Source organism: Galleria mellonella, unplaced genomic scaffold (assembly GCF_026898425.1).
Source record: "Galleria mellonella isolate WM207_F2 unplaced genomic scaffold, CSIRO_AGI_GalMel_v1 utg65, whole genome shotgun sequence".
Lineage (NCBI taxonomy): Eukaryota > Metazoa > Arthropoda > Insecta > Lepidoptera > Pyralidae > Galleria > Galleria mellonella.
In genome coordinates, this window is record NW_026442138.1 from 2012638 (window position 1) to 2031697 (window position 19060).

A 19060-nucleotide genomic window follows, 5' to 3' on the forward strand; every position below is an offset into this window, starting at 1 on the left:
TTTTACGCATAAAAAAGATGCAAAAATTATAAAATAAAATAAACATATAAGTTATAAAGGAAACACTCAAAACTATGTCTCCGCTTTTCTCGAAGCATTTTTTTTAATGGATGATAATGGAATGGTTACCCCACCCGCGCTATCGGTGTACACCGGCGGGGCACCAGTGAAGAATGATAGGTGAGGATGAAGTAGGTCAGTTAGCCCATCGTGACGAATTCAACAAGAATTGTTCACGATGGTTGCCAGGGGGAACCACGTCGACCTAATAGGGCATATTGCTAGCAATGGGGCTATCAAACTCCATTGCTAACAATTCCTTTCCCCCCTCTCGAAGCATTTGTACTCGTATGGAGACACTCTATCCTATCTATATAACTATCCATATAATCTAAATCCTCAACTTTGTATGCCTGAATTTTGGAAACTATTTCTATTCTTAGTCGCCAGGAAAGGAAGGGATGGCCCATTCTATGCCGAGACCACACGTCGCAACCATATAATGAACCCAAAAAATAACCAAAGCTGCATAAATGAGAGCTCGTAATAATTCTCTCTTCTCATTTTGTTATGTTGCTTGCGAATGCTTACATTGTTTGTTACAATACTAATTATTACGTTTAATATCCATTGCCACTGTAATCTATTTGCATCTTACATTAGCTTGCAACAACATATTTTCAAAAATTATACATTTTAGATCACTTTAGACGGGTTTCAATCTAATTTATGATCACTTGCTTTTAATAGCTGACTTTTAAATGTTACTACTAATATATTCCATAATTTCCAGTCCACATGTATCATCAGAAACGCCAAATCCGTCTACGTCAGGCCTTCAGACCACAGACGCGGCAGACAGAGACAGCATGAGAAAAAATGAAGAGGAAACAAGTAATGAAAAAGAAAATGAGGGGTCCCTCTCAGACTGGATATCTGGGGGGCCAATCGGCTCGAAGGGAGCCGTTCTCGTGTTCAGATCATGTGTCTTAGCGTCTAGAACTCCATCCATGGAGTCCACTACGAAAACTGTAGGGAATAACACTGGTACAACGATATTATTGAACAAAGCCAAGAATATGGCTAAAAGACTTGTAGCAGAGCCCCATTCCTTTAATGTAAGACCAAAAACAATAATGCACGACGTAATGGAAACGTTTGGTAATAGCAATAAGTATTCAGGGCAGGCGTATGTGGTGCGGCATGTTAGTGAAGCGGAACTACCTCAGACGGTGTCTGTCGAAGAGCAGGGTCACGAGTCGGTCGAGCACAAGAGAGATATAGAAGATGTACTCAACGATTTAAGCAAGATCACTTTAAAGAAGCACCTGAACATAGAGAATACGACGGCGAATATAAAACCTCCCGAAGAACCTCCTCCTCAACCCAAAGGTGAGTTTTGAAAACATCACGTTTTGTTTTTATATATGACAGACTTGGATTCAGGTCTAATGTTATAAGCATGTACAAAATCATAGATATCACAGGACAGAAGCCCATGGTACCGGGTTTCAGACATTTAACTTACAGTGAGTGTAAAAAGTATTCGTACACCTAGGGTTATAATAAAAAAAATACGAATTTGATAGACTTTCCTCTATTTATTTAACTTAAATCAATACTGTTAAATAGTTTAACATTCCCGCACTTTGTTTATGATAATTATTGTTTTTTAAAAAAAAAATTATACAACATAAAAATATTTTTATGTTAACTAAGCAAATAATGACAAACAAAAAGTATTCGTACATTCATGCTTTTTTAAATGAAATTCTGTATAAATCATTTATTCAATCGAATTTTTCATATGCCTACAATGCCAAGGTCATTTTTAATACGTAGGTATAGATATTAGACGTTTTAGTTGCACTCGTGACAAGTATAGACGTGTTTAGTTACAAAAATGGGTCGTAAAGCAGAAGAAACGAGTGAAGAGGAGAGAAAAATAATTATTAATTTGCATAATCAATGCAAATCATTATGTGAAATTGCAAAATTTGTCAATAGACCACGTTCAACCGTACAGACTGTAATTGATCGGTTTTCTATTACTAAAACACTAAAAAACAAACCCAGAGGTGGGGCGTCCATCAAAAATCACGCCTCGATTGGATCGGAAAATTTTAAATTGTGTAAAAAAAAATCCAAAAATTAGTGCCGCTCGAGTGTTACAAGAAATTAATAATATCAATGATAGCCATATTTCTGTCAGTACCGTTCGGAACGTATTACGTAGTAACGATTATCAGGGAAGAACTGCGCGTAAAAAGTATTGGGTAAATGATATTAATAGAAAAAAAGATTAGAATTCGCAAAAAAATATATTAATGAAAAAATCATTTTTGGCAAACTGTTATTTACTCAGATGAATCGAAATATAATATTTTCAAATCGGATGGGCATCATATGGTATGGAGAAAACCTAATATGGAATATAAGAAAGAAAATTTATGTCCAACGGTAAAACACAGTGGTGGGTCAGTATTTGTATGGGGTTGCATGACTGTTTTTGGGGTGGGAAAACTTGCATTTATTGATGGAATTAGGGATCACAAAGCGTATATTAATATTTTAAAAGAGAATCGTCTCTCTAGTGCAGCTCAAATGGGTTTTAACAATAATTGGATATTTTTACAAGATAATGACCCTAAACATAAAGCATGGAGTACTAAAGCATGGATCCTGTTTAACGCTTTAAAATACCTAGAGATTCCTCCTCAATCACCTGATATTAATATTATAGAGCATGTGTGGGATTATCTCGATAATAAAATTCGAAATCGACCAATTTCGAGTAAAAAAACACTAAAAATTGCGCTTCGCGAAGAATGGGCATTAATACCGTCTTCTTATATTTTCAAACTAGTTGATTCGATGCCGCAGAGACTCCAAGCTATCATCAATGCTAACGGTGGTCCAACAAAGTATTAATATTTTTTTAATATTCATTTACTTACAAATTTTATAAGTGTACGAATACTTTTTGTTTGTCATTATTTGCTTAGTTAACGTAAAAATATTTTTATGTTGTATAATTTTTTTTATTAAAAAACATAAATTATCATAAACAAAGTGCGGGAATGTTAAAATATTTAATAGTATTGATTTAAATTAGATAAATAAAAGAAAGTCTATCAAATTCGTATTTTTTTTATTACAACCTTAGGTGTACGAATACTTTCTACACTCACTGTATTTTTTATGCAACTTAGAATGGCAAACCAGCTGACGACCCACCTGATGGAAAGTGGTAACTGTTACCTATAGACATGATCAGTGCCTGAACATTTTTTTAGATAGATAAGATTTTAGATAGAATAAATTTACTATTGTAATCTTTTGAAGGAAACAATAAAGAGTATCTGTCTATATAGATAGATACTCTTTATTGTTTTTTACCAACAACAATAATAAAAAATATAGTTAAAATAAACAACAATAAAGAGAAAAAATCATTGCATTTTGCTGATAATAGGAACCGACTCAGCTGTTGCTTTTATACACACTTCCAACGAGATGCATATATACAGCCTTGATTTTTAGGGGACCCCTTAACTCACATAACTTTAGCATTCGTGCGAGTCGCTAATACCCACTTTTCGGAAGCGAGATGTAATATATTAAAATTAAAAAAAAAAATTAAAATCAAAATTAAAAAAAGGGAATAAATTCCGATTACAAAATATCTGCTTTACAGCTCTGTATCTTTAACCAGAATCAATTATTAATCTACCTTTGGTTAACCCATTATAATAAGATATTAAGCAACTAACATCCGAGATCATAACACACAGACCCAAAACAGTTTAGAAAAAAATTTTCCCTTACCTTTTTTTAGAAGTAATATAATCTTCTTGCAGACTTGAAAGAAGATAAGAAAGTGAAGAAGAACAAGTGCAAGAGTAAAAGAAAGAATCCGCAGACGCAGCGCGCTTCGTCGCCGCAGTTGGACAGCGATGACTCCGAACATATGCTGGTGAAGGAGGTGGACAGTATAAAGGTAAACATAGTAATAAGGGCCTGACTTCAAATTGCTAAATTAATGCACAAAATATACCAAACGATAGGATAAGGCAGGAAGGAGACCAGAGACTCCGATAGGACATAATACAACAAAAAGAGGGAGACTTTGTACAAAAGTCGATTGCTTGCGTACCTCTGGCCCATTCGTGTTTCTACCGTGAAGCAGTTATGTTTGCATGGCTGTGTTTCGGTTTGAAGGGTGGGATATGGCAGTGAATTTACAGGGTACAGAGGAATAACACCTGAGTCCTCAGGAATGGCAACGTATGGGGGGTGTCATGGGCGAAACAGTATACTCTGTTATGTCCATGGTACTGCTCATGTCTATAGGGGACGGTTACCACTTTTTATCAGGTGGGCCGTCAACTTGTTTGCCATTCTAAGTTGTATAAAAAAAAAAGAAATTGTCTGACCTTAAAAGCCTAAAAAGAGATCAAATTTCAAAATAGTATTTAATCTAATCATCATCATCATTTCAGCCATTATACGTCCACTGCTGGACATAAGCCTCCCCCATAGACTGCCATAAAGAACGGTCCTGAGCCACCTGCATCCACTGACTCCCTGCAATGTACTTGAGGTCGTCACTCCATCTAGTGGCGTCGTCCTACACTAAGATAATACGAGTGCATACACTATTTTTTAGCTTAAAACTTCAGGAATACAACGTTTTTTTTATGGGTGAAAATGGTATGGTAACCCCACCTGCACTAACGGGATACGCTGGCGGAGCAGCAGTGAAGGGTGATAGATGAGAATGAAAACAGGCCAGTTAGCCCATCATGATTCATCAGGAATTAACCACGATAGTTTCCAGAGGGAACCGCGAGGAGGTTAACCTGTCTGGGTATATTGCTAGCAATGGGATTCTCAGTCTCCATTACTAACAATCCCTTTCCCCCGACATGTATGTATTACATACATACATAACTGTCACTATACAATTTGATGCTGTAGTTTTTCTGAGATACCAAATATATAGACAGAATTTCTAAAATTATTGATTTGGTATCCATTGGTCGTATTAAAACCTCTCGTATCCACATAACCTTCAAGAAAAGAGCATATTCCTTTTTAAAAGGCCGGCAGCACACCTGCATTGCCGTTGTTGTTGTGGGTGATCATGGGCGGCTGTAGTCACTTACCATCAGGTTAGCCGCATGCACGTTTGCCCCTCGTGTAGTAAAACAAATCATCTCCAATGTACAGATGTTGTCTAGTTACAATTTTATATGTTTTTATATTGGAAAACTTATATTTATATTTAAATAAAGATTTTAGATCGATCATTCAATATTCATTAATCCCAAATTAATTTATTCAAATGCCCAGGTTCTAGACAGCAGCCACATGCCAGCCCGTGTGTTGAAGATCACGTATAAACTCGTGAACACGGAGACGAAACTCCTGCACCGACTGCTGCAGGCGCACGGTCTGCAAGAGGCAAGCCCTGAAGCCAAAGAATTCAACCTCCTCTGGTCCGGCCTCCATCCAAAACCTGACGTGTTAAGGTCGCTCTCTCCGTATCAAAGGGTGAACCATTTTCCAAGGTAATTTGAGCTCTAATTTACTAATATTATGATGTAAAGTGCCTTGTGGTCGCGGCATAGAATGGACCACCCCTTCCTATCCTGTCCATGTCGTAGGAGGCGACTAAGGGAAGTCAATGGTCGAGATATGCCATGGATCATGTTAGCCGTTAATTGTCCGGAACTGAATATAAACATTTCCCTATTGGGGGGATTTGCCAGTAGTTGCTACGCTTGGCAAGCTAGTAGACAATGGTACTTAGCCTTTGGTGATGTTTTAAGAAGGATGCTGTCGATCCCTCAACCATTGACCCTTTTAGTGCCATTGATTTTTACTCATATCTACTTAAAAATGCCAAAGAAATCTTTGTCCTGTTGATGTCATTTGCCCTTGTCTCTAAAAAAACTGTATCTCCTCCAAAAATTAATGAATTTTAATATTTTTTTACAGCAAGCTAAACAGCGACTGATTTCACGAGCGCTATGACGCTCGTGGCACTTATAGTTGCAATGCGCACGAGCGCGATGGCGCTCGTCGGCACTCAAAATGTTAAATTCTCATTGTCACCTCTTACGACAACCACGGGAAAGGAAGGGGTGGCCAATTCTAAGCTCGAATCATACGGCAATTTAAGATGTACATTGATGTTAAATTCTCAAAAGTTAATACAACACCCTCTAGCCCCAGAAAACACTCGGACCAATCCAAACAGTTCGTATTTTTTATACCACAAAGCATACAGCCCGGCTGATGGTAAACGGACGCATGCAACATTAGGGGTGTCACATGAGCGTTGCTGCCTCTGTAGAAATCTTATTACACCCTTTTTCAAAATTCTCATATGGTATTAAGCGGGGAACGAACCCGGAACCCATCGGAAGCTGTTCAATTGGTATTTAAAAGAATAACAAATATTAATTTTATCTATTGTTGGCCACAGATCATACGAGCTGACTCGTAAAGACAAATTATTCAAGAACATTGAGAAGATGCAGTACTTCCGAGGGTTGAAGCACTTCGACTTCATCCCCACCACGTTCCTGATGCCGACCGAGTATAAGGAGCTGTGCTCCACCCACTATAGAACCAAAGGACCCTGGATAGTGAAGCCGGCCGCTTCCAGTAGAGGCAGGGGGATCTACATTGTCAATACGGTAAGCAAGTGTTTTGGTTGCCAAAGTGTTGCTTTACCAGATAGAGACTTTGTACAAAAGTCGTTTACTTGGACACCTCTGTCCCATTCGCTTTTCTACCGTGAAGCAGTTGTGTGTGCATGGCTGTGTTTTGGCAAGACGGGTGGAATTTGGCAGTTAATTTATAGGGTGAACAGGAATATTACCTGAATCCTCAGGAATGGCAACGCATGGGGAGTATTATGGGCGAAACAGTACACTCTGTTATGTCTATGGTACTGTTCATGTCTATAGGCGACGGGTACCACTTTCCATCGGGTGGGCTATCAGCTTGTTTGCCAATCTAAGTTGCATAAAAAAAGTTTCTTAATAAGTATGTATTTTTTGTATTAATATTATTGTCAACTCTGAATCAAATAGCAAAAAAATTAAGTAATTTAGAATGCAAACAAGCTTACGGCCCACCTGATGTATGAAAATAAGGATTTTTTTACGGATATTAATATAATAATAACCCTATTGGTGTACTCTAGCAGAGTACCAGTGAGGGGTAATTCAATATTCTCTCATCATATCACCATCATCATCTCAGCCATTATCCGTCCACTGCTGGACATAAGTCTCCCCATAGACTGCCACAAACAAAGGTCCCGAGCCACCTGCATCCACTGACTCCCTGCAATATTCTTCCAGCCCGAACAAATACCAAAAGGCGAGAACGTGGTAGTAGCCAAGTACATCGACAAGCCGCTCCTGATAGGCGGTCACAAGTGCGACCTCCGGCTGTACGTTTGCGTCACGTCCATAGACCCCCTGCTCATATACTTATACGAAGAGGGCCTGGTGCGCTTCGCGGCGGTCAAGTACGATAAGACCAACAAGAACCTGTGGAACCCTTGCATGCACCTCTGCAACTACAGCATCAACAAGTACCACACGGATTACATCAAGTAAGTGGATTACGATTTACGATGAGAGAAACTTTCAGTCGACTTCAAAAAAGATTCTGAATGAGATGAGGGATGATAGGGAAGGTTGGAATCAGGTCTTTTTTGCCGCACTAAATTTTTTGGACAATTGGCTCATAGTGACCAAGTCATAAAGAATTGACCACGATGATTTCCAGGGGGACAGTGTGGAGGTCGATCTGATAGGGTATATTGCTAACGCTGGGGCCGCTAATCCCCATTACAAACAATCCCTTTTCTTCTCAATTCTATCTAGTTTGTCACTAGATGGCGCTGTGTGGTATACCCAAAAAATATTTCCTTCCAGATGCGACGACCCGAACGCAGGCAACATCGGGCACAAGTGGACGCTGTCGGCGCTTCTGCGACACCTGCGCAAGCAGGGCCGCGACACCACCGCGCTCATGGCCGCCATCGAGGACCTGGTCGTCAAGTCCGTGCTCTCCTCCGCGCAGACCATCACCGCCGCCGCCAGGGTCTTCGTGCCCAACTTCTTCAATTGTTTCGGTGAGTTCACGACCGATCGTCAAATAAATTTTGCTCAAACTAACAAACACGCACACACGTACTTGTACGCACGCACACACGCGTAATCATATACACCAATAAACTACGAGATATTATCTGACTAATAACTCGCCACAAACTAAAGTTTCATCCCAATCATCTGGACGAGTGGCGGTCTTCCACCGTGCCTTTTTAAAGGCACTTCCTTCCACGCACAACCACTCTTTGGAATCAACTTCCAGCAGCAGTATTTCCGAACCTATACGACATCATAACCTTCAAGGAAAGAGCATATTCCTTTTTAAAAGGCCGGCAGCACACCTGCAAATGTTGTTGGTGTTGTGGGTAATCATGAGCGGCGGTAGTCACTTACCATCAGGTGAGCCGCATGCTCGTTGGCGCCTGTGTCACAAATGGTACTATTATGCGGGAGAAAAGGAGTGTTAATAATGGGATCTAACATTGCCATCGCTAACAATATACCTTGTTAGGTCGACCTCCCCCTAGTCCCCCCTAGAAACCATCGTGCTGACTTCCAGATATATTCATCACGATGGGCTAACCGACCTGGTTTTTCATTCTCAGCTATCATCCATCACTGGTGCCCCGCCAGCATATACCCTTAGCGCAGGCGGAGTAACCATTCCATTTTCACCCATAAAAATGGTATTTTTCAGAATTATTCGGCTATGACATCCTCATCGACGACATGCTGAAGCCGTGGTTGCTTGAAATTAACTTATCTCCGAGGTAAGTTGCGTGGAGTTTTATTAAGTTATTTACACCTTGAACCCTTCGACTCAGTGCTACGACGAGCTATGAGAATTGTCGATGATCCCGGGCTTGCAAGCGGTATCGAACCCTTAAGTCTTAGGAGAGATTTTGCCTCACTCTGCGTGTTTTACCGCTTGTACAACGGATCGTGCTCAGAGGAATCATTCAATATGATGCCAGCGGCCATTTTCTATCACCATCGACAGGGAGTTCACCCTCGTACCTTACAGCCTAAATGGTCGCGTACAACGCGGTTTCAGAGATGTTTTCTCCCACGAACACTGAGGTTATGGAATGAGCTCCCTGCCGAGGTTTTCCCAAGAGACTACAGCATGGGGTTCTTCAAAGGGGGGGTAAAGAGGTTTCTTCAGGGTCGGCAACGCGCACGTATACCTGCCTATACGTATATGTATAGCCTGTAATACCTCTGGTATTGCAGGCGTTCATAGGCTACGGTAACCGCTTACCATCAGGTGGGCCGTATGCTTGTTTGCTACCTCAGTGGTATAAAAAAAAACACCTTATGACGACCATTGTAGTGACATGGCTTGGTCATCACTCAAAAGGGAAATTGTCTTTACTACTTACTGATAGTGAATCTGTAGTTCTGTCTGTCTATTGCCTTTTTCTATTTAAACTATTGAGCCGATAATGGTGAATTTTTGAACAGAGCTAGATTGGATCTTGAAGAAGCATAGGCTTGTTATAAAGTAAAAGAAGGTTGAAATAGGGCTTAAGTATTTGTATGGAGATTTAGTCATTTTTCATATAAGGGGTGTAAAATTTAATTCTATGTAAATGAAGTTGGCTAGTTTTGTATATTTATATAATGTTTCACGAATAATAAATATAAAATAAAGAAATAAATAATCCTGCTAAGCCACGTCAACCAATGAACTACTATATAACTGCCAATATGATAGCTGTTACAGATAGAATAGGATGATACATTACTCTATGTGTACCATAACATAATAAACCAATTTTTGAGAATCTCTAGTAAGAAAAATTAAACAAAATTTCATTGTAGTAGTATTTAAAGTAGTTTCCTTTAAAGAGACGATAGTTTAGTCCGGCATGTGTAAGTAGTGCGGTATGCGCGTGCGCAGCCTGGCGTGCGAGAGCCCGCTGGACGCGCGCGTGAAGTCGGCGCTGCTGGCCGACACGCTCACGCTGGTGGGGCTGCCCGCCGTGCCCGCGCACCACGCGCCGCCGCACAACAACTCGCTGCGCATGCGCATCGGCGCCGTGAGTCGCTTCACTTTAATATTTATATAGTCTAATTTTTATATCCGGCTCGAAGGACTAAACACTTTATATACATTACAATGTCAAACAAGCTGCTAGCTCAACTAACAGTTAGTTGACAATGCAAGCCTTTATCTATAAATATGAACATCACCATGTACATATATTTTCACGGAATAGATTATAGCGTCTGTATCATTTTTCATGCGATGTTCTCCTTCCAACTTTACATATCTATAATTTTATGGTCATTGTGACTTTATAACGTTTTATTAGACAGTAAGAATGTACATTATAATATAACAGAGTCCTTGTCTAATTGTTATGTTCTCACTTTAATGTCCGGCTCGAGGGATCAGTCCTTCGAGCCGGATATGAAATTATGAAATCAAACCACTAATTTGGCATGCTTTCCCGACCAGTGTCGGCGCGTGCATTCCGCGGAGCACATGTTCGTGCGCGGCAAGCAGCCCGGCGGCGGCGGCGGCGGCGGCGGCTGCGGCGCGACGCTGTCGGGCGAGGAGCTGCGGCTGGTACGCGCCGTGCGCGCGCAGTACGCGCGGCGCGGCGGTTTCGTGCGGATCTTCCCCAGCCAGAACTCCTGGCAGAAGTACTCGCAGTACCTGGGTGAGTCTACCTCCTCGGCTCGACATGCCGTACGTTGGAGATATGCCGATAATGACAATATCTCATATTTAAACCACGTAGGTAATTTGGTAATCCTTTAGTATCTACAAATAAGCCTATCAGACGTTTCACGTTTTATGAATGCTTAGTCAGTGTTTTTCGCCTTATATAAAACATGTATGTATGTGTGTTCGCAGACCCGGTAAGCGGCATCCCCGTGTGCTCGACGTCGCTGAACAACAACGTGCCGTACCAGGTGGTGCAGCACAACTACAACCTGCTGATCCACTCGCACGTTCTGCCCCACTTCCAACATGCAGCCACCGCCGCCGCCGCCAATCTCACCGACACACCGCAGAGGTGAGGCTGCACACATATATACATACAAACACATACACACACACGCAATCACACGCACGCACGCACTCACACACACACGCACACACACACACTAATTCACACACGCACATATGCACACACACAGTAGGGAATTCACTCCCATACCTTAGAACCTAAAAGGTCGCGTACAGCGCAAATTCAGAGATGTTTCCTCCCGTGAATCTTCAGGTTATTGAATGAGCTCCCTGTCAAGGTTTTTCCAAAACTTTAAAGCATGGGGTGCTTAAAAAAACGGATAATGGGGATTCTTGTGAATCTTGAAATGTCGGCAACGTGCACGTAATGCCCCTGATATTGTAGTCGTTCATAGGTTACAGTAACTGTTTACCATCAGGTAGGCCGTATGCTTGTTTGCCACCTCAGGATATAAAAAATGATGTGAATGCGTGGTGCAGGCTGAAGCGGTACGAGGCGGTGACGGTGACGTCGACGGCGCCGGCGGTGAGCCTGGCCGAGCCGGCCGCGCCGCCGCCGTCGCACGACCCGCGCCGCGCCAAAGAACTAGTCAAGCAGCAGCTGCTCGACGGCATGCGTCTCACGTTAGTTGATACCCTTACATTTATCATCGTAGACAGTGTCTCCATACAAATCCTCTACCAGAGGGAGACTGTACAAAAGTCGATACCGTGAAGCAGTTGTGTTTGCATGGCTGTGTTTCGGTTTGAAGGGTGGGATATGGCGTGAATTTACAGGGTACAGAGGAATAACACCTGAGTCCTCAGGAATGGCAACGCATGGGGGGTGTCATGGGCGAAACAGTGTACTCTGTTATGTCTATAGGCGATGGTTACCACTTTCCATCAGGTGGGTTGTCAACTTGTTTGCCATTCTAAGTTGTATATAAAAAAAAATGTATTGACTTCGTTAGAATTATAACGAATTTCTCCACCTAATACGATGTATTTACGTTTTTTTATTTTAATTTTCATATTTATTATTATAGCAACATGACATGATAAATTCATTTTTTTTTTATTTTTAACCCCCTGAATACCCTTTTGACTCTTCGTTTGGAGGTGGTCTTTTAACAAGTAATTCTATCTCAATAAAGAACCGTGCCACATGTCGGGCTCAACCAATCAATCAAGGTCTTCTCTAGATTCGCTGATGAGTGAAGACGGGCGGGCGACCTAGCTTCAATTCCGGAGACTACCACCTCCGGGTCTCTTGGCTTTAAGATAGATAGATACTCTTTATAGTTTCCTCTAAAAGATTACAATAGTAAACTTTATTATAAAATAGTAAACTTTATTAAAAATAAAATTAGTGCTAATTGGTGGTTTGTATTCACACAATTAAACTTAAAAATGTAAAATAATAATAAAATTATTTAAAAGAGCATCACGCAAGTTTCTTGCTCGTTCTTCTTGTGATGAGACAGCTTTCCGAACGAGTGGTAAATTAAAAAAAATGTAATGACTTTTCAAAAGTGCTTCAATGTAAGTTTATTTGAATAAATGATTTCTATTCTATTCTATTCTTATTATAGATACAAACAATTACAAGAAATAATCACAATGAGAAAACAATAAACGACCTTATCGCTAAGAGCGATCTCTTCCACGCAACCTTTGGATGGAGAGGAGTAATTATAAACAATCTGGTGGGAGGCACGATGAAAAATTTTGTTAGTTCTAAATATGGGAGATGTGATAATAGAAATTGAAGCCGACATACACTGGTGGTATGTGTATATGGGCGTGGCTGTGTGTTGCAGGCCAGGCGAGGCTCGGCGTGCATTCGGGCTGTTCCTGTCGTGCGTGGTGCAGCGCGTGGCGCGCGGGGACGCGGCCGCGGCCGCGCACGCCGCGCTCGTGCTGCGCTTCCTGCGCCGCGCCGCCGCCTCGCAGCGCCTGCCCTACACCGTGCAGGTGCACCCTACACGTGCTCTACCATCAAATTAAATTCCCAAATTTCGGGCTTCATTTCGCGATTTTGTTCGTGTCAAAATCGACCCAGTAAATGGAGCTTAACATTTCGTTCGTCATAAATCCTATTCTAATAGTCCAAGGGAATGATATTTTAACCTTTTTAATAATTTTAAACGGCATGTTTTATGTAATTTTAACATCAAATTTCTGTTTCGTTCGTCCCCGAAATTTCGGAAAATACTTCATGGTAGGCCCTCTGGTCTCTTGTTAACCGGCGATAATGGAATTATTAAAGGAATTGACGAATGAAAGGCTCGTTAGTAATCGAGTCTAACGAGCCCACTGCAGACAGACTCGGGTCAGGTCGATCTCCATGTGGTTCTCCCTGGAAACCATCAAGAGGAATTCTTGTGGAATTCGTCGGGATGAGCTATCCGACCTGCATTTATTCTCACCTATCATTTGTCACTGGTGTCCTGACAACGTATACTGATAGTGAAAGTCCATTCCAATCCAATTCCAACCAGTCCATAGTCATCCATTAAATTATATATATATATATATATATTTTATCTTTATCCGAACAGTAAGTGCTTTATATTTTCGTGTATAATATAGTATATATCATATATGTGTAAGTATATTTGTTATCCATATATATTTATTCGTTTATATATATAATTTTAGTATGTATGTATATCAATAATTAGTAGTACCGCATTCGAGTATTCTGACACTTCCCTATGGTTGACTGGGAGAGAATACTTTTAGCACTAATGAATAAATATATATATATATATATATATATATATATATATATATATATATATATATATATTTTATCTTTATCCGAACAGTAAGTGCTTTATATTTTCGTGTATAATATAGTATATATCATATATGTGTAAGTATATTTGTTATCCATATATATTTATTCGTTTATATATATAATTTTAGTATGTATGTATATCAATAATTAGTAGTACCGCATTCGAGTATTCTGACACTTCCCTATGGTTGACTGGGAGAGAATACTTTTAGCACTAATGAATATATATATATATATATATATATATATATATATATATATATATATATATATATATATATATATATATATATATCAAAAATATTAGATAAATATTGTTATCTTTTTTATTAGAGATTTAGAGGTTCACGTATCCTACTCACACTAGACCGATTGTTATTTCCAGTTAACTCGGACCATTTGCATCTTGCAACGGTAACGTAGTTGTAATCAAATAGTGAATGTTCCGTCTCGTTCTCGCAGGGTCCACCGGCGAAGATGTGCGACAAGGACCGGTGCGCGGTGATCGCGAAGCAGCTAAACGACTTCCTGTACATGTACTGCCGCGAGACGGACCTGTGCACCGACAGCGAGGACCGCCACGGCTGCGTCTCCAACATACACTTCGCGCAGTTCCTCCACTCCGCCAGGTCGGCACAACCACGTGTATTTTATATTTTGTTTCTATTTATTTATTTATTTAAATCAAACAAACAGAACAATACATAATTACACATTTAAATAAGAATTTGACAGCCACTAAAGTTTGCACCAATCTATAATACAAGTGAAGGGAACACAAAATAATTTTAAACTATCTGTGTAACTACATATCGTCACAGTCGTAGAATACTGACGGATCTGACAAAGATTACATATATAGATCCGTCAGTATTCTACGACTATGACGATCTTTTTGTATGCCTTACAGGCTAAACATGTCGAACGATTTTTTTTTAATGGATGATAATGGAATGGTAACCCCGCCCGCGCTATCGGTATACACCGACGGGGCACCAGTGAAGGATGATGGGTGAGGATGAAGTAGGTCAGTTAGCCCATCGTGACGAATTCAACAAGAATTGTTCACGATGGTTTCCAGGGGGAACCACGTGGCGGTCAACCTAATAGGGCATATTGCTAGCAATGGGGCTGACAAACACCATTGCTAACAATCCCATTCGCCCCTGTCGAACGAGATTGTATTGTTAACATCTGCATGTATTTACGCACATGTTTTACAAATAAATAATCTTGAATATTAAACAAGAAATTTAAAAACAGCATCACAAACTATTAAATCCACTTTGCATGGGTAGATAGTTTTTTTTAAACATGCAACAAGCATTTTTTAAACATTTAGAAAAAAATAAAAATGGCCGTCCATAATCACTTGCAACATTGGTGGATTTTTTTTATACAACTTAGAATGGCAAACAAGCTGACGGTCCACTTGATGGAAAGTGGTAACCGTCTCCTATAGACATGAGCAGTACCATGGACATAACAGAGTATACTGTTTCGCCCATGATACCCCGCATGCGTTGCCATTCCTGAGGACTCAGGTGTTATTCCTCTGTACCCTGTAAATTCATGCCATATCCCACCCTTCAAACCGAAACACAGCCATGCAAACACAACTGCCTCACGGTTGAAACACGAATGGGACAGAGGTACCCAAGCAATCGACTTTTGTACAAAGTCTCCCTCTGGAATTGCACAAGTGTTGCCAGTTTTTTTAAGAAGGAATGTTGTATTGTAAATGTTTATTGTACATAATTTATATTGGACATATTGAAAGATTTAATATACAATGGCGGACAAAGGAGTAGGTATGTTCTTTTCTCGATTCGTCGTAGAGTTCGAGGGTTGTCACTAATTTATTCAGATTTAATGATTAATTTTACGTGTCAGTGCTGGAAATGTACTCTCTTTCTCTCTCTCTCTCACTCTCACTCTCTCTCTCACTCCCTCTCTCTCTCACTCTCACACACTCTATATCTCTCTCTCTCACTCCCTCTCTCTCTCACTCTCACACACTCTATATCTCTCTCACTCTCACACTCTCTCTCTGTGTCTCTCTCTCTCTCACTCTCACACACTATATCTCTCTCACTCTCACACTCTCTCTCTCTCACTCCCTCTCTCTCTCTCACTCTCACACACTCTATCTCTCTCACTCTCACACTCTCTCTCTGTGTGTTTCTCTCTCTCTCTCTCACTCTCTTTCTCTCTCTCACTCTCTCACTGCGATATCTGTTGCTCGCAAGTATCGATTGTTTTAACTTTTAATAGTGTAGAGGGATGAAAAGTATCGTGTGACAGTGACAGACGATTGACACTAGAGAGTGAGAGGAAGTTCCATATGTTAAGGTGTAAATGAGAAAACGAAATAAAAGAATTCTAAAGGATCACTGTCTCTTATTTACAATAGAACGCGAGCTGTGAACATAATATGTTCATCGCCTCTGTCACTGTCCAACGAACACGTCTAACAGAACAATGCGTCCCGAATTGTTATTTAATTAATCAGGACGTGCAATAAGATCAGTTAACTAGTCGCTTCTTACTGTGATGTCACCTTAGATCGGTGTTTCCCAACGTGGGGCCCACGCCCCACAGGGGGGCAATTTGATAGTTAAGGGGGGAGGATAATTAAAAAGTGGACTCGAAGCGATTTTAACTCACTTGCTCCGGGCCATTTAAATACAATGCTACGAGAAGATATCGGTGCCAAATTTAACAAAAAAGTAAAAAAAATGCTGTAAATATTTATTAGGTATAATTTCGTTTGACGTTATCAAAATATCAACTGCGCGATTAGAGTCGCCAAGTAAACTTTGTCCGAAAAAATTATGTATGGGGCCATAAACATTTTAGAAATGTTCAAGTGGGGCATGGCACAAAAATGGTTGGGAAACACTGCCTTAGAGCATCAGGCCACAAAAGCGGGTCAACTTTTTGTCAGTTAATTGTCAAATTAGCTGACTCGTTTTTTTAACAGTGTTCTATATACTTACGCATGCAAAGTATCTTGACGTTTTATTTAATAAATAAAATGAGTATTTACGCATTAAAAAGATACGGAAATTATCAGACAAACATAGAAGTTAAAAAGGAATAACTACCATCAATTTTACCAGAGGGAGACTTTGTACAAAAGTCGATTGTTTGGGTATTTTTGTTCCATTCGTGTTTCTACCGTGAAGCAGTTGTGTTTGCATGACTGTGTTTCGCTATGAAGGGTGGGATATGGCGTGAGTTTACAGGGTACAGAGGAATAACATCTGAGTCCTCAGGAATGGCAACGCATGGGGGGTATCATGGGCGAAACAGTATACTCTGTTACATTCGTGGCACCGCTCATGTCTATAGGCGACGGTTACCACTTTCCATCAGGTGGGCCGTCAGCTTGTTTGCCATTCTAAGTTGTATAAAAAGAAAAATGTCAATTTGACTAGCTTCGAACAGTGGAAAAAAAAGTGAGGAGCGTATGTGTGTAATGTGGGTGTGTGATGTCGATGTGTGGTGTCGATGTGCAGCGAGGCGGAGCTGGAGGAGGTGCTGCTGCTGGTGCTGCGGCGCGAGCGGCAGGTGGCGCGGTTCGTGGGCGGGCGCGCGGCGCTGTGCGTGGACCTGCCGCCCGCGCGCCTCGCCGCCGCGCCGCCGCCCGCGCTGCTGCGCCACCTGGCCGCGCTCGCGCCGCTTGCCTCCAGCCGGCACAGGTAATGTATGTGTGCCGTGTGCCGTGTGCAGCTGGAGGAGGTGCTGCTGCTGCCTGCCGCCCGCGCGCCTCGCCGCCGCGCCGCCGCCCGCGCTGCTGCGCCACCTGGCCGCGCTCGCGCCGCTTGCCTCCAGCCGGCACAGGTAATGTATGTGTGCCGTGTGCCGTGTGCAGCTGGAGGAGGTGCTGCTGCTGCCTGCCGCCCGCGCGCCTCGCCGCCGCGCCGCCGCCCGCGCTGCTGCGCCACCTGGCCGCGCTCGCGCCGCTTGCCTCCAGCCGGCACAGGTAATGTATGTGTGCCGTGTGCCGTGTGCAGCTGGAGGAGGTGCTGCTGCTGCCTGCCGCCCGCGCGCCTCGCCGCCGCGCCGCCGCCCGCGCTGCTGCGCCACCTGGCCGCGCTCGCGCCGCTTGCCTCCAGCCGGCACAGGTAATGTATGTGTGCCGTGTGCCGTGTGCAGCTGGAGGAGGTGCTGCTGCTGCCTGCCGCCCGCGCGCCTCGCCGCCGCGCCGCCGCCCGCGCTGCTGCGCCACCTGGCCGCGCTCGCGCCGCTTGCCTCCAGCCGGCACAGGTAATGTATGTGTGCCGTGTGCCGTGTGCAGCTGGAGGAGGTGCTGCTGCTGCCTGCCGCCCGCGCGCCTCGCCGCCGCGCCGCCGCCCGCGCTGCTGCGCCACCTGGCCGCGCTCGCGCCGCTTGCCTCCAGCCGGCACAGGTAATGTATGTGTGCCGTGTGCCGTGTGCAGCTGGAGGAGGTGCTGCTGCTGCCTGCCGCCCGCGCGCCTCGCCGCCGCGCCGCCGCCCGCGCTGCTGCGCCACCTGGCCGCGCTCGCGCCGCTTGCCTCCAGCCGGCACAGGTAATGTATGTGTGCCGTGTGCCGTGTGCAGCTGGAGGAGGTGCTGCTGCTGCCTGCCGCCCGCGCGCCTCGCCGCCGCGCCGCCGCCCGCGCTGCTGCGCCACCTGGCCGCGCTCGCGCCGCTTGCCTCCAGCCGGCACAGGTAATGTATGTGTGCCGTGTGCCGTGTGCAGCTGGAGGAGGTGCTGCTGCTGGTGCTGCGGCGCGAGCGGCGCGAGCAGCGCGAGCGGCGCGTGCTATTTTTTAAATGGATGATAATAGAATAGTAACGGTATGCCACTCTGGTATGACAATGAAAACTCATCATTGTGGATAATCAATCCGCATCAGAAAGGTTATCTTAAAAGTCATGCTCCCAGTACCCACTTAATGATGAAGCCCAAACTCTTCACCCATATAATTACCTAATCGACTGCAAACCTTAGTATATGCGAACGTACACCAATAGCGCAACCGCAAGTGCTTGGGAATCCAAACCCAGTACATTGAACAAAAAAAAAAAAAACAGGATCCGTTGACAATAGATTACAGTCGTGAGCGTATAAATAGATACTCTTTATTGTTTCCTCCAAAAGATTACAATAGTAAACTTATT

At 42.7% G+C, this 19060-nt stretch overlaps 1 protein-coding gene across 3 annotated transcripts in view; it reads left to right on the top strand.

The window, feature by feature from the left end:
- LOC116413042 (tubulin polyglutamylase TTLL5) overlaps positions 1–19060 on the top strand; it is a 50811-nt gene that overhangs the window by 22602 nt on the left and 9149 nt on the right. For 2 of the 3 annotated variants that reach the window (XM_052900713.1, XM_052900712.1), the window contains exons 2-15: positions 794–1392; positions 3861–4000; positions 5356–5573; positions 6494–6707; positions 7380–7636; positions 7962–8161; positions 8839–8911; positions 10045–10183; positions 10606–10810; positions 11008–11170; positions 11605–11748; positions 12927–13080; positions 14372–14538; positions 17431–17632. In XM_052900713.1, coding sequence (XP_052756673.1) covers positions 870–1392; positions 3861–4000; positions 5356–5573; positions 6494–6707; positions 7380–7636; positions 7962–8161; positions 8839–8911; positions 10045–10183; positions 10606–10810; positions 11008–11170; positions 11605–11748; positions 12927–13080; positions 14372–14538; positions 17431–17617 — 2784 coding nt within the window. In that variant the 5' untranslated portion in view covers positions 794–869 and the 3' untranslated portion in view covers positions 17618–17632. Of the gene's footprint in view, positions 1–793; positions 1393–3860; positions 4001–5355; positions 5574–6493; positions 6708–7379; positions 7637–7961; positions 8162–8838; positions 8912–10044; positions 10184–10605; positions 10811–11007; positions 11171–11604; positions 11749–12926; positions 13081–14371; positions 14539–17430; positions 17633–19060 lie in introns of those variants that run through there. The other variant, XM_052900714.1, reaches the window with a different exon arrangement.